The sequence below is a fragment of the Oncorhynchus masou genome, chromosome 24, assembly GCF_036934945.1.
Source record: "Oncorhynchus masou masou isolate Uvic2021 chromosome 24, UVic_Omas_1.1, whole genome shotgun sequence".
NCBI classification, from domain to species: Eukaryota; Metazoa; Chordata; class Actinopteri; order Salmoniformes; family Salmonidae; genus Oncorhynchus; species Oncorhynchus masou.
Genome location: NC_088235.1, coordinates 110,115,360 through 110,139,957, shown reverse-complemented (window position 1 = coordinate 110,139,957; position 24,598 = coordinate 110,115,360). Strand labels below are relative to the sequence as shown.

The window sequence follows — 24,598 nt, the reverse complement described above, 5'->3', positions numbered from 1 at the left end:
GGGTTAGGGTTAGCAGTGTGGTTAAGGTTAGGGTTAGGTTTAAAATACGATTTTTAAAAGAGGAATTGTAGAACTCGGCGGGGCTTCTGACTTTGCAACTTGGCCAGATAGTAACAACCAGAACAAATACATTTACTTGAACTGTCAGGTCATGTGCACGCCATTCCGTCTGTTTGGTCTTTACAGTACCTGTCCTCCCAAGTTTTGCCGTAAACACTGAGAACATCAAACCGGTGCGAAGGCAAAACAAGACATTGCAGTCAATACTTTTTCAAGTGACTGTTTCAACTGTTAACATGATATTTAGGCCCACTAGGAAAGTATGTGGTAACAATGGCAGTTTTATGGCAATTAACTTTGTAGAATTCTACAGAACTGGTAACTGCCAAAGAAATTAACATGTAATTCATACCTCCATTACTGTGTCATTGCTATTTCCTCATGTCCTTTCTGAGTAAATGCATGGAATGTTCTGTACCGTCAGTAAGATGAATTTCTGCTACCAGATAATGTTTACAGCTACAATAGAAGTACAAAATGTTTCAACACCAATGGGGCTTCTCCCTCTGACACTCTTTCCTCATCCCGGTAGCAGTCCAGACGATAAGATGTATTAACACAGGGAGTGATGTCAGTGCCAATAGAAACTGTATTTTGAATTCCATAATTAAAAAGATATGATATATTTCATGATTTGAAATTGCATTGACTTAATATTGTAATATTAAATTCAAATACAATTTCTGTTGGCACTGAAATCACTCCATTATGTAGCCTGATGATGAAGTAGCCCTGTCTTTGTTGTGGGGTGAGGCAGTGTCAGCAGATGATAGGGCAACGCAACACTAAACACACGCAGACAGGAGAGGAGTAGAACAATGGTCTAATACCAGTGTATGAGGGAGGTGGTTTTAAATGTTGTTTTTTAAATCACTCCCACATAACAGCCTTTTCGTTGGACGTTGACATGGACATATGGATACAATAGTATAGCCGTTAAGGGGAAAAGGATGACTGAAATATTAACACCAAACAGCGCAGAAGGGCTTCTTATTGAATGACTTGCCCTGGGACCCAGTGGAATACTGTGTCACCCACAGACACTTATTCTCACTATTTCACCCAACCGCATGCTCTTTACGTTTGGGTGGCCCAAGTAATGGCCTGAGACAAAATCCTAACCTCTTGGAATAACAAGGACAGAACCCACTGGGAAAGGTATGTCAGTCACTGAATTGAATCTTTAAACCAAAATATACTCTCTCTGTTTTTACAAATGTAATTGAGCTGCGGTTGAAGTAGAACTCCCCTGGCTGCAAATAAGGGAGGATGTTTGTTTACAGAGGATGTTTGTTTACAGAGGATGTTTGTTTACAGAGGATGTTTGTTTACAGAGGATGTTTGTCTACAGAGGATGTTTGTTTACAGAGGATGTTTGTTTACAGAGGATGTTTGTTTACAGAGGATGTTTGTTTACAGAGGATGTTTGTTTACGTGCTGCTTTGTTGCCATTTGCTTTGTACCTTTGTTATTATTATATTGAAAGAGTTGAGACAAAACGTGTTAACCTCTTACCTGGTTTCTAGGATGTGTGTGTCCCCTTCCCTCTTACCTGGTTTCTAGGCTGAGTGTGTCCCCTTCCCTCTTACCTGGTTTCTAGGCTGAGTGTGTCCCCTTCCCTCTTACCTGGTTTCTAGGATGTGTGTGTCCCCTTCCCTCTTACCTGGTTTCTAGGCTAAGTGTGTCCCCTTCCCTCTTACCTGGTTTCTAGGCTGAGTGTGTCCCCTTCCCTCTTACCTGGTTTCTAGGCTGTGTGTGTCCACTTCCCTCTTACCTGGTTTCTAGGCTGAGTGTGTCCCCTTCCCTCTTACCTGGTTTCTAGGCTGTGTGTGTCCCCTTCCCACTTACCTGGTTTCTAGGCTGAGTGTGTCCCCTTCCCTCTTACCTGGTTTCTAGGCTGTGTGTGTCCACTTCCCTCTTACCTGGTTTCTAGGCTGAGTGTGTCCCCTTCCCACTTACCTGGTTTCTAGGCTGAGTGTGTCCCCTTCCCTCTTACCTGGTTTCTAGGCTGAGTGTGTCCCCTTCCCTCTTACCTGGTTTCTAGGCTGTGTGTGTCCACTTCCCTCTTACCTGGTTTCTAGGCTGAGTGTGTCCCCTTCCCTCTTACCTGGTTTCTAGGTTGTGTGTGTCCACTTCCCTCTTACCATAGAATTATTAGCTCAAGTTCAAACGCCATTGTTTGAAACTGTAGGTAGGTCCTCAAGCCACACATCACTTATAGTATCTAGTGCCCAGCTACTGGATAGAACGACATTTGGGTCTGTCTTTTTTTTGTATACGTTAATGTCACATCTCGTGTTCATGGAATTCACAGACCCTTCTCTTCGCACACATGGTCTGCAGTGTTTAGTTGGGAGGGGAATCCTCTGGACAACAGTGTGACTGTAAACACATGGGCAAACACTATCAAACTCTCTCACTCATGGGTTTTTCATTTTTAAACTGCATGGGGAACTTGTAGTCTCAGTGTCCATTTCATATTATACTATATTTTCACTCTGGAATGAGGAAACTACTGCCTGGTCTCTTTCGTTCAGTTCATTGTCTAGGTCTAGGAGACATAATATATAGCTACAGAATATAGTCTACTGTAGTACATTATCCTAAATTAAACTCTTAAAGGGCTTGAAGTGTTTACAGACCTGAGTAGAGCGACAAAGCCCGCGATCACCTAAAAACAGGCATAAATTGGACAGCAGGACAAGACTGCTGGGGAATATTATGAATGACTGTTTACTTTAGTTGGCTTATTACGCATGAAACAAATCACTCTGATATATCTCACAAGGCACCAAATAACCAGGATGCTTAGGACTGGGCTGCCTTATGATTCAACACTAACCAGTGACAGACAGGCAGCAGGCGGTAGTGCAAAACACACTCACATGCAAGCAGGCAGCCAGGCACACACACACACACACACACACACACATAAACACATAAACACAGGACAGAAAGACATACTGTGGCATGACTTAAATTTGAGTAAAGATATTACATATATTTTTTTAGTTGGAATCTTCTAAAACACTACAAGCCAAATGAATTCAACTCCAACCTCCTCCAAATGTTTAACAAGTGCAGGAAAAATAAACAACCATCATTAATGGCCTACTTATTGGCGTGAGAAAAGAAGTGAGTGTCCCTTTAATTCTGAACCCAAGCCTAGGATAATCAGCCTAGAATCAGCCTGTGGAATGCGTCGTTTGTAAACCAGGGATTGTTCCCATAATTCTTGCTTGTTGGAGAGTGTAGGGAAGCCGAGCTGGACGGAGAAAACAATGGGAATATACTGATTTTACACGACATACCGATATCTTTTGAATTATTTTTTTCTTTCACGGTAAGCTCTCGAACAAAACAGGTGGATGCGCCGTTTTTCTTTTCTCTCTCTCTCACTTGTTGCAGAGATCTACTTAGATGCTACAGTAGTTAGCTAACCACTATGCTAAGGTAGTTAACCGGTAAATTAGCCATCTATAGGCCAGCTAGCTAACGAACTGATAAAGGTTCAGAGACCAAATACACGTAGAGATGTTTTAGTAGCTAGCTACCTGCAGACCTGAAATGCGTACCGTATTTCAATGCTGTATTTAAATACGTTGGCTTAGCTAGGTAGCTTGATATCCAAGTTAAAAGCTAATTACAGTAGCTAATTTAGCGAGCTCAGTATGCCAACTAAACTAGTTAGCTACAGTCCTATAGAACATAAATAAGCTAAGTTAGCTAGCTAGCTAACGTTAGATTGAACACCAATTAGCTATAATTTGCTACTGTTCCTTTACAACGTATAACTATTTTAACTAGCTATCTTTAATATTTGTGATTTGAGATCCTCTTGCAACAGGTGATCAAGCAAAGTGTACTACTAACGTTATCTAGTATCTGTTTTTACTAGAAAGTCAATCATCTAGCTATCTACAGCAAGTGAGCGCTAATTATCTCATAGTTTTGTTTAGCTTTTAACAAATATAGCAAGCCATTTTTCAATTAACAGTAGCTACATATATTTATGTTTCAATAATGTACTATATTGCTTATTGTTTACTCTCAAACTACTTCCAAGTAAGCCTACCTAACAATTTCATTGCCTACAATATGCAGGCTTGTCCCTCATGGTTTGTTTATATTTTTGCCTGTTAATTTTTAAAATTTTATTTAAAATATCCGTCTAAAAATCACTGCTAAACTGCATTGTAACTTTCTTAGATCAAAATATAATCTCAAACAAATGCACTATTTCACAAGTATATCAGTAACGTTACATCTCAAACGAATGCACTACAGCATAAGTATATCATCAATAATTGGCATGCTTCATTTGGGAGTGAAACATGGATGATTCCTTGTCCCATTTCTTCAAACACTGCAGTACATACGCCCAGGTCTGGACGAGGTGGTCCCATTTCCCACCAACCTCTCTCAGTTCTCTGAGCTCACTGGGTCGGGGTCACATGCTAATAATTGTGCTTGGCAGGTCTGCCAGTGTATAACAGCTCACCCCAGTGCCTCTGAGTCTACCCCTGTTAGGACACTGCTTCTCCACGCCTGACTGAACACCCTCCTACCCTGCCTCTCCAGGGATGAGTCAGGTGCACTGAACAGGCTATGCTACTCAGTCAGGGCAGACCAGCTCCCTCTCACCAAGTTCCTATTCAGTAGGTTGGCATATTTTAGAAAGCTGCAGATGGACAATATATTATGGAAAGAACAGTTTTCTGTGTTGTGGAATATGAACTTGTTTTGATGCATTGGGGCAATATTAGGCTAAGAAACAAAAACTGTTTTGAAACTTGTTTGGCTAACGATGTCACATGTGATCTTTAGTGCTGAGGCTTCTGTCCTGGGATAACTGTGAATTAGGTCAGGTGCACAGACGGTTGTCAGCAGCGCAGCAGAAGTAGACGACGTAGCACACGGAAGTGGTTTCTCTCAGTCGGTATTAGATGTGTCATTTTGTAACATTTATGAGTCAAATCATTCCAACAGCCATCTGTACGATGACTGCAGGACCTGACATATGTTAGAAAATTGGAGTGCTGCTGTGGGTAGATTGTTTAAGATGTCAGTGTGAATATATATACATACACACACACATACACACATAGATACACACACACATACACACATAGATACATACATACACACACACACACACACATACACACATATACACACACACATACACACATATACACACATACACACATATACACATACACACATAGATACACATACACACATAGATACACACACACACACAGACACATAGACACACACACACACACACACACATAGATACACACACACACACACACATTGATACACACACATAGATACACACACACACACACACATAGATACACACACATAGATACACACACACACACACAGATACACACACACACACACATAGATACATACACACATACATACACATACACATAGACACACACACATAGACACACACACACATACACACACACACACACTTGATGGTGTTAATTAGTTACATTTGGGTGAGGCTGTACTATCAGGTGAGAAGCTTGGCATCCCATCCCTAGCCCCTCCCATCCCTAGCCCCTCCCCTATCTATCTTCATGCCAGAAAGTTCAATTGACTCCTGTGCTTCAAATAAAACTAACAGTAAATACCAAACTGACAAATATGTCTAGTCCTTGTGCTTATTAAACATTATGTATTACTACTAGTAAGGATCCTCTTCCAGGGAAAACTAACTTTCATAAGAAATTCCTTCACTATCGCAAATCTGTGTGGCGGGTTCTCCCTTAATAAAGATAACACAAGGCTTTGCATTCTTCAGGGCAGGCTTATATTGAGGAGTGTCTGCTAGCTTCTGCCTGTTGCCTCCACCTCTCGTTGTGGTGGGTCATGGAATGTAGAATGTCAACCAAGTGACCACGGTCACCGTTTTATAATTGTTTGAATTGCAAACATTTGGTTAAAAAAAAGCGATTATTTTTTTCCTCCGTCTCCTGTGTTGGTTAGCCAGCGTGGCCTGTTTTGGTAAGACATTGGGGGCATGTGTTTTATGATACTCCTTTGCTACAACACCTCGCCGAAAAACAAAGTTTCATCACGTTGTAAAGAGTCCATGTTACCGCGGAAACAGACTCAACCTCCCCTTTGTCTGAATACCAAGCTGTCTTCAGTCAGCTGTTCGTTCAATAACACAACCTTCTTCTAAAACTGGGTAGTTTGGTCTCCTTATATTGTCTGTTTGACGTGAACCAGGCTTTAACTTTGGTGCTTTTGGGTAAAGTTTGTTGACTTAAATATGTAAAACTTAAATAAATAAAATATATATATACATGTATTAAAGCGGGTTAATGACAGTTATATTATTTTAATGATGCTAATTTTATTTTTAATGACTGTCTTCATGAATAATTGTCAATTTACACTATTATACAATTACCGCTTCAGCCGTAGTGGTGGCTCCTGTCTCCAGAGGGCCGTGTTTCTGTACACACCATTGAGTCAGTTGGTCATTAGTGCTGAGTGATTAATTGCCCTTTTTTTTTTTTTTTTAAACAACTAATTGACCAATGCAAGTTCAATTATTTGAATTCCATTTCATTTTTCTTTTCTGTGAGCTCAATGCGCATATTGCACAGTTTCTGTAGCGAGAAATCCGATCAAGCCCGAACTATGCGATGTTGTAGTTTCCAACAGGCCAATATTCTACATAGTTTAGAGCAGAAAATGTGGTATTTCACCACAATGACCATAAACCATTGCGTGCCTAACTGTCTGTTTGTTTCTCTTACACCTACTACGGAAGAGAGAAGAATGCATGATAGAGGGATACAGAGCAGTTGCTTTGCGAGGCATCTCTACCTGAAAATACATCATCTAAGTCATTGATGGCCTAAATCAAATCAAATTTATTTATATAGCCCTTCGTACATCAGCTGATACCTCAAAGTGCTGTACAGAAACCCAGCCTAAAACCCCAAACAGCAAGCAATGCAGGTGTAGAAGCACGGTGGTTAGGAAAAACTCCCTAGAAAAGTTATTGGTAGTTGGTTATGGGTAGTTGGCCTAGTTGGTATTCAGTAGTCATAAAAGTATGCCTTATTTACTTTGAAGAACTACTAAAATAGGGATTTTTGTCAGGCAGCAGCTTTCTAGAGAACAGATGACTTAGAATTAAATAGTCATAAAACAAATATAATATACACAACTAAAATATTTGAAAGTAAAGTACTGTGAACAAGTGATGGTTAATAAGTGATAAGCAGTAATGGGCAGTCACTACCAACATGGGGCTTTTATTCATTGTTTTCTGTGTTTTGGAATTCAACCCACAATGCATTGTGCATTTAAACCCCCCCCCCCCCCACAATTTTTTATTTTTTTATAATCAAACCGTCCTGAACACTAATCGCTCGCACTGTCGGTCAAGTATGCAGCATTATGCACTTGGCTGCACCCTCCGTTGCTATCCTGTGTTCACTGCTGGGCCAGCCAACAGGTGCAAGGGAGGGTGTGGTGACTGACTGGCTGAATCAAATCAAATACTATGTTATTTGTCTCACGCTTTGTACATTTCAAGTGTAGACTAACAGTGAAATGCTTACTTATGGGGCCTTTTCCAACAATGCAGAGTTAGATGCACTATGCCGAAATTGATCCGCCAATTCCTGGTTGCTAAAATTCAAATAGTTTGCCTAATTTCAATTTGTCACAAAACAAGCAATTATAGTGTATTAGCTGATCATTGTACCAGCTGTGAAATATATTTTCCATAACCAAAAATATGGTGTTTTCAGCTGTTGGAAGGTTGTGTACAAAACCAAAAGTAAAAGTAAAAGATGCAAAAATGAAACTTTTTAAGAACAGGAAGCATAGAAATAACACGCACAGAAGAGATCTACCCCTTCTTTGATTGCCGTTCAATGAAAATGACAGATCTATAACACACATTTCTATGTGAATTTGATTGAGTTGCCCAAAAAGTTATATATATATATATATATATAAAACAGCTTTGAAGATAAACAAAAGAATACATAGTGACACGAGGAATAAATAAACAGTGAATAACTAACGAGTAAAATAACATGGCTATATACGGGAGTAGCAGTACCTAGTCGATGTGCAGGGGTACGAGGTAATAACATGGCTATATACGGGAGTAGCAGTACCCAGTCGGTGCAGGGGTACGAGGTAATAACATGGCTATATACAGGGAGTAGTAGTACCCAGTCAATGTGCAGGGGTACGAGGTAATAACATGGCTATATACAGGGAATAGCAGTACCCAGTCGATGTGCAGGGTACGAGGTAATAACATGGCTATATACAGGGAGTAGCAGTACCCAGTCGATGTGCAGGGGTACGAGGTAATAACATGGCTATATACAGGGAGTAGCAGTACCCAGTCGATGTGCAGGGGTACGAGGTAATAACATGGCTATATACAGGGAGTAGCAGTACCCAGTCGATGTGCAGGGGTACGAGGTAATAACATGGCTATATACAGGGAGTAGTAGTACCCAGTCAATGTGCAGGGGTACGAGGTAATAACATGGCTATATACAGGGAATAGCAGTACCCAGTCGATGTGCAGGGGTACGAGGTAATAACATGGCTATATACAGGGAGTAGCAGTACCCAGTCGATGTGCAGGGGTACGAGGTAATAACATGGCTATATACGGGAGTAGCAGTACCCAGTCGGTGCAGGGGTACGAGGTAATAACATGGCTATATACAGGGAGTAGTAGTACCCAGTCAATGTGCAGGGGTACGAGGTAATAACATGGCTATATACAGGGAATAGCAGTACCCAGTCGATGTGCAGGGGTACGAGGTAATAACATGGCTATATACAGGGAGTAGCAGTACCCAGTCGATGTGCAGGGGTACGAGGTAATAACATGGCTATATACAGGGAGTAGCAGTACCCAGTCGATGTGCAGGGGTACGAGGTAATAACATGGCTATATACAGGGAGTAGCAGTACCCAGTCGATGTGCAGGGGTACGAGGTAATAACATGGCTATATACAGGGAGTAGTAGTACCCAGTCAATGTGCAGGGGTACGAGGTAATAACATGGCTATATACAGGGAATAGCAGTACCCAGTCGATGTGCAGGGGTACGAGGTAATAACATGGCTATATACAGGGAGTAGCAGTACCCAGTCGATGTGCAGGGGTACGAGGTAATAACATGGCTATATACAGGGAGTAGCAGTACCCAGTCGATGTGCAGGGGTACGAGGTAATAACATGGCTATATACAGGGAGTAGCAGTACCCAGTCGATGTGCAGGGGTACGAGGTAATAACATGGCTATATACAGGGAGTAGCAGTACCCACTCGATGTGCAGGGGTATGAGGTAATAACATGGCTATATACAGGGAGAAGCAGTACGAGGTAATAACATGGCTATATACAGGGAATAGCAGTACGAGGTAATAACATGGCTATATACAGGGAGTAGCAGTACCTAGTCAATGTGCAGGGGTATGAGGTAATAACATGGCTATATACAGGGAGAAGCAGTACGAGGTAATAACATGGCTATATACAGGGAATAGCAGTACGAGGTAATAACATGGCTATATACGGGAGTAGCAGTACCCAGTCGATGTGCAGGGGTACTAGGTAATAACATGGCTATTTACAGGGAGTAGCAGTACCCAGTCGATGTGCAGGGGTATGAGGTAATAACATGGCTATATACAGGGAGAAGCAGTACGAGGTATTAACATGGCTATATACAGGGAGAAGCAGTACGAGGTAATAACATGGCTATATACAGGGAGAAGCAGTACGAGGTAATAACATGGCTATATACGGGAGTAGCAGTACCCAGTCGATGTGCAGGGGTACTAGGTAATAACATGGCTTTTTACAGGGAGTAGCAGTACCCAGTCGATGTGCAGGGGTATGAGGTAATAACATGGCTATATACAGGGAGAAGCAGTACGAGGTATTAACATGGCTATATACAGGGAGTAGCAGTACCTAGTCAATGTGCAGGGGTATGAGGTAATAACATGGCTATATACAGGGAGAAGCAGTACGAGGTAATAACATGGCTATATACAGGGAATAGCAGTACCCAGTCGATGTGCAGGGGTACGAGGTAATAACGTGGCTATATACAGAGAGTAGCAGTACCCAGTCGATGTGCAGGGGTACGAGGTAATAACATGGCTATATACAGGGAGTAGCAGTACCCAGTCGATGTGCAGGGGTACGAGGTAATAACATGGCTATATACAGGGAGTAGCAGTACCCAGTCGATGTGCAGGGGTACGAGGTAATAACATGGCTATATACAGGGAGTAGCAGTACCCAGTCGATGTGCAGGGGTACGAGGTAATAACATGGCTATATACAGGGAGTAGCAGTACCCAGTCGATGTGCAGGGGTACGAGGTAATAACATGGCTATATACAGGGAGTAGCAGTACCCAGTCGATGTGCAGGGGTACGAGGTAATAACATGGCTATATACAGGGAGTAGCAGTACCTAGTCGATGTGCAGGGGTACTAGGTAATAACATGGCTATATACGGGAGTAGCAGTACCCAGTCGATGTGCAGGGGTACGAGGTAATAACATGGCTATATACAGGGAGTAGCAGTACCCAGTCGATGTGCAGGGGTATGAGGTAATAACATGGCTATATACAGGGAGAAGCAGTACGAGGTAATAACATGGCTATATACATTGAGTAGCAGTACCTAGTCAATGTGCAGGGGTTCGAGGTAATAACATGGCTATATACAGGGAGTAGCAGTACCCAGTCGATGTGCAGGGGTATGAGGTAATAACATGGCTATATACAGGGAGAAGCAGTACGAGGTAATAACATGGCTATATACAGGGAGTAGCAGTACCCAGTCGATGTGCAGGGGTACGAGGTAATAACATGGCTATATACAGGGAGTAGCAGTACCCAGTCGATGTGCAGGGGTACGAGGTAATAACATGGCTATATACAGGGAGTAGCAGTACCCAGTCGATGTGCAGGGGTACGAGGTAATAACATGGCTATATACAGGGAGTAGCAGTACCCAGTCGATGTGCAGGGGTACGAGGTAATAACATGGCTATATACAGGGAGTAGCAGTACCCAGTCGATGTGCAGGGGTACGAGGTAATAACATGGCTATATACAGGGAGTAGCAGTACCCAGTCGTTGTGCAGGGGTACGAGGTAATAACATGGTTATATACAGGGAGTAGCAGTACTGAGTCGGTGTGTGTGGGTTGGGGTGTCAGTGGGTGTGGTGTGTGTGGGTTGGGGTGTGTGTGTGTGTGGGTGTGCAGTGCAAGAGAGTTGGAGAATAAAAGGTCAATACAGGTAGCCATTAGATGAGCAATTTAGCAGTCTTGTTTAGTAGTCTTGTTTTGCAGTCTTATGGCTTGGGGGTAGAATCTGTTCAGGGTCCTGTTGGTTCCAGACTGGCTGGCTGTTCAGTGTTGGCTCACTATCGGCCCCTCACCACACGATTACTGAATCATTCTTGCTAACCCTGTCTGGCAGGCCTTTTCAGCAACTGAGTACCCTGGTACTCACTCAGCTATTGCCAAACACAGACCGAGCTAATCCCTGATGGGTCAACTCTGACCCGAGCTGAACCCTGATGGGTCAACTCTGACCCGAGCTGAACCCTGACCCTGACATAATACATTTATCCTCACCACAACTGACATTACACATTTACAGTTGAAGTCGGAGGTTTACATACACCTTAGCCAAATACATTTAAACTCAGTTTTTCACAATTCCTGACATTTAATCCTTGTAAAAAATTCCCCGTTTTAGGTAATTTAGGATCACCACATTATTTTAAGAATGTGAAATGTCAGAATAATAGTAGAGAATTATTTCTTTCATCACATTCCCAGTGGGTCAGAAGTTTCCATACGCTCAATTAGTATTTGGTAGCATTGCCTTTTAAATTGTTTAACTTGGGTCAAACGTTTCGGGTAGCCTTCCACAAGCTTCCCACCATAAGTTGGGTGAATTTTGGCCCATTCCTCCTGACAGAGCTGGTGTAACTGAGTCAGATTTGTAGGCCTCCTTGCTCGTACACTCTTTTTTGGTTCTTCCCTTCACATTTCTTATAGGATTGAGGTCAGGGCTTTGTGATGGCCACTCCAATACTTTGACTTTGTTATCCTTAAGCCATTTTGCCACAACTTTGGGAGTATGCTTGGGGTCATTGTCCATTTGGAAGACCCATTTGCGACCAAGCTTTAACTTCCTGACTGATGTCTTCAGATGTTGCTTCAATATATCCACATCATTTTCCTCCCTTATGATGCCATCTATTTTGTGAAGTGCACCAGTCCCCCCTCAGCAAAGCACCCCCACAACTTGATGCTGCCACCCCTGTGCTTCATGGTTGGGATGGTGTTTTTCGGCTTGCAAGCCTACCGCTTTTTCCTCCAAACATCATGGTCATTATGGCCAAACAGTTGTATTTTTGTTTCATCAGACCAGAGGACATTTCTCCATAAAGTACCATCTTTGTCCCCATGTGCAGTTGCAAACCGTAGTCTGGCTTTTTATGGCAGTTTTGGAGCTGTGGCTTCATCCTTGCTGAGCGGCCTTTCAGGTTAAGTCGATATCGGACATCTTCGCAAGGTCCATTGCTTTTGTTCTGGGATTGATTTGCACTTTTCGCACCAAAGTATGTTCATCTCTAGGAGAATGAACAGGTCTCCTTCCTGAGTGGTATGACGGCTGCGTGGTCCCATGGTGTTTATACTTGCGTACCATTATTTGTATAGATGAACGTGGTATCTTCAGGCATTTTGGAAATTGCTCTCAAGGATGAACCAGACTCGTGGAGGTCTACAATTTTTTGGGGAGGTCTTGGCTGAATTCTTTTGACTTTCCCATGATGTCAAGCAAAGAGGCACTGAGTTTGAAGGTAGACCTTGAAATACATCCATAGGTACACCTCCAATTGACTCAAATGATGTCAATTAGCTGATCAGAAGCTTCTAAAGGTATGACGTCTTTTTTTCTGGAATTTTCAAAGCTGTTTAAAGTAGAGGTCGACCGATTAATCGGAATGGCCGATTAATTAGGGCCGATTTCAAGTTTTCATAACAATCGGAAATCTGTATTTTTGGACACAGATTTAGCAGATTTATTTATTTAAATAAAAAATTGTACACCTTTTATTTAACTAGGCAAGTCAGTTAAGAACACATTCTTATTTTCAATGACGGCCTAGGAACAGTGGGTTAACTGCCTTGTTCAGAACGACAGATTTTTGCCTTGTCAGCTCGGGGATTCAATCTCGTCCAACACTAACCACCTGATTACAATTGTCACTTCTCTTGCGTTCATTGCACGCAGAGTCAGTGTATATGCAACAGTTTGGGCCGCCTAATTTACCAGAATTGTACATAATTATGACATAACATCGAAGGTTGTGCAATGTAACAGGAATATTTAGACTTATGGATGCCACCCGTTAGATCAAATACGGAACGGTTCCTATCCCACCCCTCCGCTGCTCTCTTGCCTATCCCACCCCTCCGCTGCTCTCTGGCCTATCCCACCCCTCCGCTGCTCTCTTGCCTATCCCACCCCTCCGCTACTCTCTGGCCTATCCCACCCCTCCGCTGCTCTCTGGCCTATCCCACCCCTCCGCTACTCTCTGGCCTATCCCACCCCTCCGCTACTCTCTGGCCTATCCCACCCCTCCGCTACTCTCTGGCCTATCCCACCCCTCCGCTACTCTCTGGCCTATCCCACCCCTCCGCTACTCTCTGGCCTATCCCACCCCTCCGCTACTCTCTGGCCTATCCCACCCCTCCGCTACTCTCTGGCCTATCCCACCCCCTCCGCTACTCTCTGGCCTATCCCACCCCTCCGCTACTCTCTGGCCTATCCCACCCCTCCGCTACTCTCTGGCCTATCCCACCCCTCCGCTACTCTCTGGCCTATCCCACCCCTCCGCTACTCTCTGGCCTATCCCACCCTCCGCTGCTCTCTGGCCTATCCCACCCCTCCGCTGCTCTCTGGCCTATCCCACCCCTCCGCTGCTCTCTGGCCTATCCCACCCCTCCGCTACTCTCTGGCCTATCCCACCCCTCCGCTGCTCTCTGGCCTATCCCACCCCTCCGCTGCTCTCTGGCCTATCCCACCCCTCCGCTACTCTCTGGCCTATCCCACCCCTCCGCTACTCTCAGCCTAGCTCACCCAGCACTGTAGACTGCCCTCTCCTGTTTCCACATTTTAAGTTACTTATTTGCGAATTCATTAAAAACATATTTTCCTCATCAATCTACACACAATAATTTAATTTTAATTTTACCTTTATTTAACCAGGCAAGTCAGTTAAGAACAAATTCTTATTTTCAATGACGGCCTGGGAACAGGCCGTCATTGAAACCCCCGAGCTGACAAGGTACATTCAAACCCCCGAGCTGACAAGGTACGAATCCCCATAATGACAAAGCAATAACAGGTTTTTGGACTCAGTCCATGAGAAACAATATTCTCAGGTCTAATGAAACTAAGATTGAATACTTGGTCCTGATTGCCAAGCATCACACTTCTGGAGGAAACCAGGCACCGCTCATCACCTGGCCAATACCATCCCTACGGTGAAGCATGGTGGTGGCAGCATCATGCTGTGGGGATGTTTTTCAGAGGCCGGGATTGTAATGTACTATACTGTGCTTTCACCTTCTGTGCCGTGCTCTACTGTGCCGTGCTCTAGTGTGCCGTGCTCTAGTGTGCCGTGCTCTACTGTGCGGTGCTCTAGTGTGCCGTGCTCTAGTGTGCCGTGCTCTAGTGTGCCGTGCTCTAGTGTGCCGTGTTCTACTGTACTGTCCTCTACTGTACGGTGCTCTACTGTGCCCTACTGTACGGTGCTCTACTGTGCCCTACTGTACGGTGCTCTACTGTGCCCTACTCTACTGTACGGTGCCCTACTGTGCCCTGCTCTACTGTACTGTGCTCTACTGTGCTCTACTGTACGGTGCTCTACTGTGCCCTACTGTACGGTGCCCTACTGTGCCCTGCTCTACTGTACTGTGCTCTACTGTGCTCTACTGTATGGTGCTCTACTGTGCCCTACTGTACGGTGCTCTACTGTGCCGTCCTGTACGGTACTCTACTGGGCTCTACTGTGCCGTCCTCTACTGTACGGTGCTCTACTGTGCTCTACTGTACTGGGCTCTACTGTGCCCTGCTCTACTGTACTGGGCTCTACTGTGCCCTACTGTACGGTGCTCTACTGTGCCCTGCTCTACTGTACTGGGCTCTACTGTGCCGTCCTCTACTGTACTGGGCTCTACTGTGCCGTCCTCTACTGGGCTCTACTGTGCCATCCTCTACTATACGGTCCTCTACTGTGCCGTGCTCTACTGTACAGTGCTCTACTATACGGTGCTCTACTGTGCCATCCTCTACTGTACGGTCCTACTGTGCCGTGCTCTACTGTACGGTGCTCTACTATATGGTCCTCTACTGTACGGTGCTCTACTATTGGGTGCTCTACTGTACGGTGCTCCAGTGTACTGTGCCATGCTCTACTGTATGGTGCTCTACTGTCATGTACTATGTGCTCTATCTAACCACATGTTCTTAAACTTGTTATGGTCTCAACTCTCTGGGTCCAATTTCCTGGTGTATAAATCTTGGTCTTGGATATTACCTTCATCTTTGGTTTACAAACCACAGGCAACCCAATTTGAAGAAGACAATGTGCTCTGATCATTGGCTGATACCTCCCAACCCATAGGAATCCCCACCCCGTTGACTGTTTTTAAATGGTGGAGCCCTGAATGTTCATGTCTTTACTAAAATGAGTTATATCCATTGAGAGTCCTCCATGTATCTCTGATTGACATGACACCAAAACAAAGATGGGTTAAGTTTTTATTTCACCTTTATTTAACCAGGTAGGCAAGTTGAGAACAAGTTCTCATTTACAATTGCGACCTGGCCAGGATAAAGCAAAGCAGTTCGACACATACAACGACACAGAGTTACACATGGAGTAAAACAAACATACAGTCAATAATACAGTAGAAACAAGTCTATATACGATGTGAGCAAATGAGGTGAGATAAGGGAGGTAAAGGCAAAAAAAGGCCATGGTGGCAAAGTAAATACAATATAGCAAGTAAAACACTGGAATGGTATATTTGCAGTGGAAGAATGTGCAAAGGAGCAAAATAAATAAATAAATAAATACAGTAGGGGAAGAGGTAGTTGTTTGGGCTAAATTATAGATGGGCTATGTACAGGTGCAGTAATCTGTGAGCTGCTCTGACAGTTGGTGCTTAAAGCTAGTGAGGGAGATGTGTTTCCAGTTTCAGAGATTTTAGTAGTTCGTTCCAGTCATTGGCAGCAGAGAACTGGAAGGAGAGGCGGCCAAAGAAAGAATTGGTTTTGGGGGTGACCAGAGAGATATACCTGCTGGAGCGTGTGCTACAGGTGGGAGATGCTATGGTGACCAGCGAGCTGAGATAAGGGGGGACTTTACCTAGCAGGGTCTTGTAGATGACATGGAGCCAGTGGGTTTGGCGACGAGTATGAAGCGAGGGCCAGCCAACGAGAGCGTAGAGGTCGCAATGGTGGGTAGTATATGGGGCTTTGGTGACAAAACGGATTGCACTGTGATAGACTGCATCCAATTTGTTGAGTAGGGTATTGGAGGCTATTTTGTAAATGACATCGCCAAAGTCGAGGATTGGTAGGATGGTCAGTTTTACAAGGGTATGTTTGGCAGCATGAGTGAAGGATGCTTTGTTGCGAAATAGGAAGCCAATTCTAGATTTAAATATTTAACAACATAATTGGTTGCATAAGTAATTCAATCAATTAACAAGTGTGAGATTCATACAATCAATATTTACATTTTTTTACAGAGAACAATAGAGATAATATTTCTCAAATTAAATTGAGACGTTTGGAGAATTGGGGGAGGGGAAATCATATTTTTATTATTGTTCATTTGGTAGGAAAGTAACATTTCTAAGTTAACGACAAGCATGGTTCTTCTTTGAATTGTAATTGTTTTTAGAGTGACACTTCGTGAGCTGGTCAGGAATCCAGGTGCATTTTTCAAATATGCAATACAAAGTGTGTGAGTTTTATATGCAGTGCCTTTGGAAAGTATTCAGACCTCTTGACTTTTTCCACATTTTTGTTACGTTACAGCCTCATTCTGAAATTGATTTGAAAAAAATATATATAATAATTCTGTCTACACATACTAGCCCATAATGACAAAGCAAAAACAGTTTAAAAAAAACATTTGCAAAAAAAATGAAATGTGACATTTATACAAGTATTCAGACCCTTTATTCAGTACTTTGTTGAAGCACCTTTGGCAGCGATTACAGCCTTAAGTCTTCTTGGGTTTGACTCTACAAGCTTGGCACACCTGAATTTGGGGAGTTTCTCCCATTCTTCTCTGCAGATCCTCTCAAGCTCTGTCAGGTTGGATGGGGAGCGTTGCTGCACAGCTATTTTCAGGTCTCTCCAGAAATGTTAGATCAGGTTCAAGTCTGGGCTTTGGTTGGGCCACTCGAGACTTGTCCCGAAGTCACTCCTGCGTTGTCTTGGTTGTGCGCTTAGGGTTGTGGTCCTGTTGGAAGGTGAACCTTCACCCCAGTCTGAGGTCCTGAGCACTCTGGAGCAGGTTTTCATCAAGGATCTCTTTGTACTTTGCTCCGATCATCTTTCCCTCGAACCTGACTAGTCTCCCAGTCCCTGCCACTGAAAAACATCCCCACAGCATGTTGCTGCCACCACCATACTTCAATGTATGGGGGGTGCCAGTTTTCCTCCAGATGTGATGCTTGGCATTCATGCAAAATAGTTAAATCTTGGTTTCATCAGACCAGAGAATCTTGTTTCTCATGGTCTGAGAGTCCTTTAGGTGCATTTTAGCCATCTCCAAGCGGGCTTTCAGGTGCCTTTTACTGAAGAGTGGATTCTGTCTGGCCACTCAACCATAAATGCCTGTCCTGACGTGACTCATGAATGCGATCATCAAATCAATTAACTGTTTAAAACGACGATTAAATTAATCACGTAACAATTAACTCATTAGCAATCTTGGGGCACCACGGAAAAGGTTTATTTAATGAGTTATCGTTTCCTGAATTAACTCACAGATATCAGAATATATCATTTTAGGCCTCCATTCATTACTATTACCTCATATCAGTCTCATTCTGAATGTCGCATAATCTGTTAAATCTGCACCAACACTAGTCTACATGATGACTTAGCGATACACAAATTGGCTTAATTATTTATTTACAAACTAAATAATCACACAGAATTACATAAACCAACACACACACTGGATAGATTATACATTGATTACTACATAATGCAATGAGAAGTGGACTAACCCGATTTGACGGCTGGTTACACAATGAAAAGTGGTGGGGAAGAGAGCGGGTGAAGGAGAGACAAAGGAATTCAACCATCGTACATACAGTTGAATAATACGCTCATCGTTTATGTGGATATTTAGCACCCTAACAACCACTCATTCGGATTTAGAATTGCAATGTACATATTTACGCATGTATGTCTGTCATCTCTCTCTGTTGAAATCGCTCGATCAGTCTGTGATGAATAGTTGGACAGAAAGTCTCTGGTTGTCCACCGGCGGTCACCATCTCCTTAGTCGTTGTTGTAGGTTTCCTTTGTTCTGGAAGTGTTTGTTTAGAATGGATACATCAGATGTTCCAATGGTCGTTTGACAGAGAAATGTTCGGGTTTGTTATTTTCTCGTCTTCGGTTGAGTGTCCTAGACTACGTTACATGCAGAGCTGTAGGCGGTGCATGTCTAATCTCCTCGGAGTTTTAGAGGGTCTTATTTTTCTCTGGTCTGGTAGAGGAACTATTTTACACGTGTAGTCACAGCTCCACGCTTTCTGGTCTAGTAGTTTTAAACCATTTGTGATGTCCGGCTTACCGTCCTTGTACTGGTCTAATGTACATTTTGTTAGGAGTCCTTTTGTAAGCACACTGGGAAAAGGGGTGTTCCATCCTTTTGGCATAATGTCTGTGTTCACGTGGGCATGGTTACTGACTGGGTAAAACTTTACATGAAAAATAATTCTCATTTACAAGGCAAAAATCACATTTTATCTTCTGACAGTTTCATATTTAATCATATACGTTTTACAACATTTAGATGTAACTCTGACATACATTGTGAAAGCTCTTAAAGTTACGATGTTTCCGTTTATAACGTCTTTAATGGTATCACAAATGATACAACATAATCGTTGTTTGGATCCGCACCGACCATTTCCCACATTCTTTATGTGTTAGGAGTATTGTTTCATTATCCACTTTTTGATGTTGAAGTTCTTTGGGCAAGAATCTCTCTATACCACTCAGACATTCCTATCTTGGATACTGAGAGTTAGAAACCATTTACGACTGATTGTTAAGTCTTCGAGTCTCATAGCAAAGAGTCTGAATACTTATGCAAATCAGGTATTTCTATTTTGTTTTTATAAATGTGCAAACATTTCTAAGTTTTGGGGAAAATAGGATATTAATTAGCATGTTTTGTAATGTTCTCAATGTTATGTGGACAACTAGAAATACCTAGGTGTCTGGTTACCCTTGTAAAACTGACCATCCTACCGATCCTCGACTTCGGTGATGTCAGTTACAAAATAGCCTCCAACACTCTACTCAATAAATTGGATGCAGTCTATCACAGTGCCATCCGTTTTGTCACCAAAGCTCCATATACTACCCACCACTGCCACCTGTACGCTCTCGTTGGCTGGCACTCGCTTCATACTCGTCGCCAAACCCACTGGCTCCAGGTCATCTACAAGACCCTGCTAGGTAAAGTCCCCCTTTATCTCAGCTCGCTGGTCACCATAGCAGCACCCACCTGTAGCACGAGCTCCAGCAGGTATATCTCTCTGGTCACGCCCAAAACCAATTCTTCCTTTGGCCACCTCTCCTTCCAGTTCTCTGCTGCCAATGACTGGAACGAACTACAAAAAGTACTGAAACTGGAAACACTTATCTCCCTCACTAGCTTTAAGCACCAACTGTCAGAGCAGCTCACAGATTACTGCACCTGTACATAGCCCATCTATAATTTAGCCCAAACAACTACCTCTTCCCCTACTGTATTTATTTATTTATTTTGCTCCTTTGCACATTCTTCCACTGCAAATCTACCATTCCAGTGTTTTACTTGCTATATTGTATTTACATTGCCACCATGGCCTTTTTTTGCCTTTACCTCCCTTATCTCACCTCATTTGCTCACATCGTATATAGACTTGTTTCTACTGTATTATTGACTGTGTTTGTTTTACTCCATGTGTAACTCTGTGTCGTTGTATGTGTCGAACTGCTTTGCTTTATCCTGGCCAGGTCTCAGTTGTAAATGAGAACTTGTTCTCAACTTGTCTACCTGGTTAAATAAAGGTGAAATAAATAATAAAACTCCAATGCTGTTTAAATGTATTTTTAGATTTGTTTTGTAACTGAAAATAAAGTTGACCCATTGAAAAATTAGACTCATTTCTCCTCTCTCTCTCTCTCTCTGTTTTGCAGACTGTGCAGTCAACGTTCACAGGAGTTGTCGGACACTACTAGCTGAGTGTAACAGCAGCAAGAACAAGGTATGTGTCCAATGGTCAGCACTCCTGAATACTTTTTTAGTTATTCACACGTACTCATTTAGATCCCAAATGTCTTGCACTTACAAGCAAGTAATGTCCTTCGTTTTGCCAATGCAAGCGTCTAAATGGTTCTCTCCCTCCAATTTAACGTTGTCCATGTCTTTGCTTCGTTACAGCGCCTTCAGCAAGTTTTCACACCGTGTGGCTTTTTCCACGTTTTGTTGTTACAAAGTGGGATGCAAATTGATTTGTCATTTTTTTTGTCAGTGGAAGAAAAATTCTAATATTTTGTATAAAAAAATAATAATAATAATAAAAAATATGTAGAAAATAAAAAAATACACTAATATATCTTGCTTAGATAAATGTTCAACCCCCTGAGTCAATACATGTTAGTCACCTTTTGGCATGTAAGTCACCTTTCTGGGTAAGTCTTAAGAGCTTTCCTTCACCTGAATTGGGAAACATTTGGTCTGTTTATTCCTTTCAAAATTCTTCAAGCTCTGTCGAATTGGTTGTTGAACATTGCTCGAGAACCATTTTCAGTTCTTGCCATATATTTTCTGTCAAGTTTAAGGAAAAACTGTAATTTGTCCACTCAGGAACATTCAATGCCATCTTGATTAGCAACTCCAGTGTAGATTTGGCCTTGTGTTAAAGGTTATTGTCCTGCTGAAAGGTGACTTCATCTCCCAGTGTCTGATGGAAAGCAGACTGAACCAGGTTTTCCTCTAGGATTTTTGGCTGTTCTTAGCTCCATTCAGTTGATTTTTCATCCTGAAAAACTCCCCAGTCCTTAACTATTACAAGCATACCCATGACATGATACTTGAAAATATGGAAAGTGGTCCTCAGTAATGTGTTGTATTGGATTTGCCCCAAACATAACACTCTGTATTCAGGAAAAATAGATAATTATTTTTATGATTTTTTTTGCAGGATTACTTTAGTACCTTGTTGCAAACAGGATGCATGTTACGGAATATTTGTATTCTGTACATGCTTCCTTCTTTTCACTTTGTCAATTAGGTTAGTATTGTGGGGTAACTACAATGTTGTTCCGTCCTCAGTTTTCTCCTATCACCGTTTCTCCGTTCAACTCTATAGCTGTTAAAGTCACCGTTGGCCTCATGGTGAAATCGCTGAGTGGTTTCCTTCTTCTCCGGCAACTGAGTTAGGAAGTACGCTTGTATCTTCGTAGTGACTGGGTGTTTTGATACACCATCCAAAGTGTAATGATAACTTCACCATGCTCAAAGGGGTATTCAGTGTCTACTTTTCGTATATTTTTACCCATCTACCAATAAGTGCCCTTCTTTGTGAGGCATTGGAAAACCTCCCTGGTCTTTGTGGTTGAATCTGTGTTTGAAATTCACTGCTAGACTGAGGGACCTTACAATTATCTGTGGTACAGAGATTATGTAGTCATTCAAAAATTATGTAGTCATTCAAAAATCGTGTTAAACACTTATTGAGAGTGAGTCCACATTACACTATTACACTATAACATTACATACATAACACTAACTATTACACATTACACTATAAGTCCACATTATTATTTTTTTTAGATCCGAGCCCTCGTCCCTGCAGGAGGCCGTCATTGTAATTAAGAATTTGTTCTTAACTGACTTGCCTAGTTAAATAAAGGTTAAATAAAACAATTGTAACTTATAACAAAAGCACATTTTTACTCCTGAATTTATTTAGGCCACAACAATGGGGTTGAATACTTATTGACTCAAGACATTTTTTTAAATAAATTTTGTTAAAATTTGTAAAAAGAATTCCACTGATATTTTAGGGTATGGTGTGTAGGCTAGTGCCAAATCTCAATTTAGTCCATTTAAAATTCAGTCTGTAACCATAAACATTCAGATAAAGTCTAAGGGTGTGAATACACTCTGAAGGCACTGTATATATTTCTCTGCTTGAAACTTAAGTTTTTCTCCTGATAGAAGGATTCTCTGCATAGGACTCCCAAAACAACGTCGCCGAACCTCGGTGAGTGGAAAACACACACACACACACACACACACACACTTTTGTTATCCTCGTGGGGACCAAAAACCCCTAACCTAACCTTAACTATTACCCTACTTGTAACTAAACCCCTAAGCTTAAAATAGCCTTACCCTCCTGGGGATGTGGGAAATGTCCCCACGAGGGAGAATTTGACTTGTTTTATTTCAGGTCCACAAGGTTAGAACAAGAACACACACACACACGCTAACTTTTCGCCTTTCAAAGCTACAGCATTGGAATGATCACATGAACAAGATCTCCCGTCATTGATAGAGATCTCTCCTCTCCCCATTTCCCCTCTCCTCCTGTTCTAATTCTCTTCTCCCCATTCCCCCTCTCCCCTCTCTCCATTCCCTCTCTTCCTGTCCCAATTCTCTTCTCCCCATTCCCTCTCCCATACTTTCTCCTCCCTCCCGTACTTTTCCCACCTCTACTTCCCTCCTCGTCTCCCCATTCTCACTCCTCCTCAGCTTGGCATCCATATGCAACAAACCGATTGGCTCAACTGACTAATAACAGGGCAGCGTGGAGGCTGTCTCCATCCCAGTCAGAAATAGACCTGTCCTGGAGATGGGTTGGAGACAGTTATATAGCCTCTGTTTGTTTACCTCCACCATGCTGCCCTGTGATTGGTCAGCCCTGTTTTTGCCTATGGATGCAAGGTATGAGAGGGAAGGAACATGGGAGATAGAGAGGGGTGACAACGAGGAGGCAGGAGTGCATATGGACAAGGAAGTATAAGGAAAGACAAGTCATGTGATCTGATGGCGAACACGTGATGGCACATGATCACATGACTTGTATGCTCTGTGATTGGACAATAGAGACCACAAGACTCATGGTTTAAAACAAACTGACGGTAAAAAGATAATTTCTCACCACAGAGGTTAAAAAATGGGCACTACAACATGCGAGTTGTTTTGCAGTCTCGGTGGAAAATAGAACGTTGCACAGTTAAAAAACGCTAATATTTTGATATCACCACGGGTTACTTGGATTGAGAATCCACGCCCGGAACTCCGTCGTTGCAGCCGAGCAGGGGTGAATGGACAGCTTTTCACTTAAGGCTTACTACAAGTGGGAGCTCTTGGCTCTTTTGACCTTATACAATCTTTCCCCAAACACCAGATCTCAAAACATCACAAATATTTTTTTTATTTAACTGTTTTGGTTTTGGAGACATGAAACATTGTATATTTATGTTTAAAAAAAAAAAAAAAATACAAAATTTAAGAAACTCACCTGGTTTTATAAAGTTAAAATTAATGCAAAGATTCTCATATTGGCCCTTTTACAAATCTCTGTTCAGTTTGACGTTTCTGGTGTTTTCTCGAATGCCAGCGCTAGCCTTTTATTAAAACCTCTGACGTGTGTTCGCTCGAGCCAACATACTCCAGGGAGGTGTTTGTGTATTCAGAGCAGTTTAATTTTTCCACATTTTGTTACGTTACAGCCTTATTCTAAAAATGGATTAAATGTTACACACACATTATGACAAAGCACATTGTTTACAAATAAAAAAAAGAAAATATCACATTTTACATAAGTATTCAGACCCTTTATTCAGTACTTTGTTGAAGCACCTTTGGCAGCGATTACAGCCTCAAGTCTTCTTAGGTATGACGCAACAAGCTTGGCACACCTGTATTTGGGGAGTTTCTCCCCATTCTCTGCAGATCCTCTCAAGCTCTGTCAGGTTGGATGGGGAGCGTCGCTGCACAGCTATTTTCAGGTCTTTACAGAGATGTTAGATCGGGTTCAAGTCCAGGCCACTGGCTGGGCCCACTTAAGGACATTCAGAGTCTTGTCCCGAAGCCACTTCTGAGTTTATCTTGTGTGTGTGTGTGTGCTTATGGTCGTTGTCCTG

The 24,598-nt window shown here is 42.5% G+C and overlaps 1 protein-coding gene across 5 annotated transcripts in view; it reads left to right on the top strand.

The window, feature by feature from the left end:
* Positions 1 to 24,598, top strand: part of arhgef18b (rho/rac guanine nucleotide exchange factor (GEF) 18b) — a 103,274-nt gene that overhangs the window by 23,418 nt on the left and 55,258 nt on the right. For 3 of the 5 annotated variants that reach the window (XM_064936122.1, XM_064936124.1, XM_064936121.1), the window contains exons 10-11: positions 20,639 to 20,706; positions 22,665 to 22,710. In XM_064936122.1, the coding sequence (XP_064792194.1) occupies positions 20,639 to 20,706; positions 22,665 to 22,710 (114 nt within the window). Of the gene's footprint in view, positions 1 to 3,389; positions 3,404 to 20,638; positions 20,707 to 22,664; positions 22,711 to 24,598 lie in introns of those variants that run through there. The other 2 variants (XM_064936125.1, XM_064936123.1) reach the window with 2 other exon arrangements.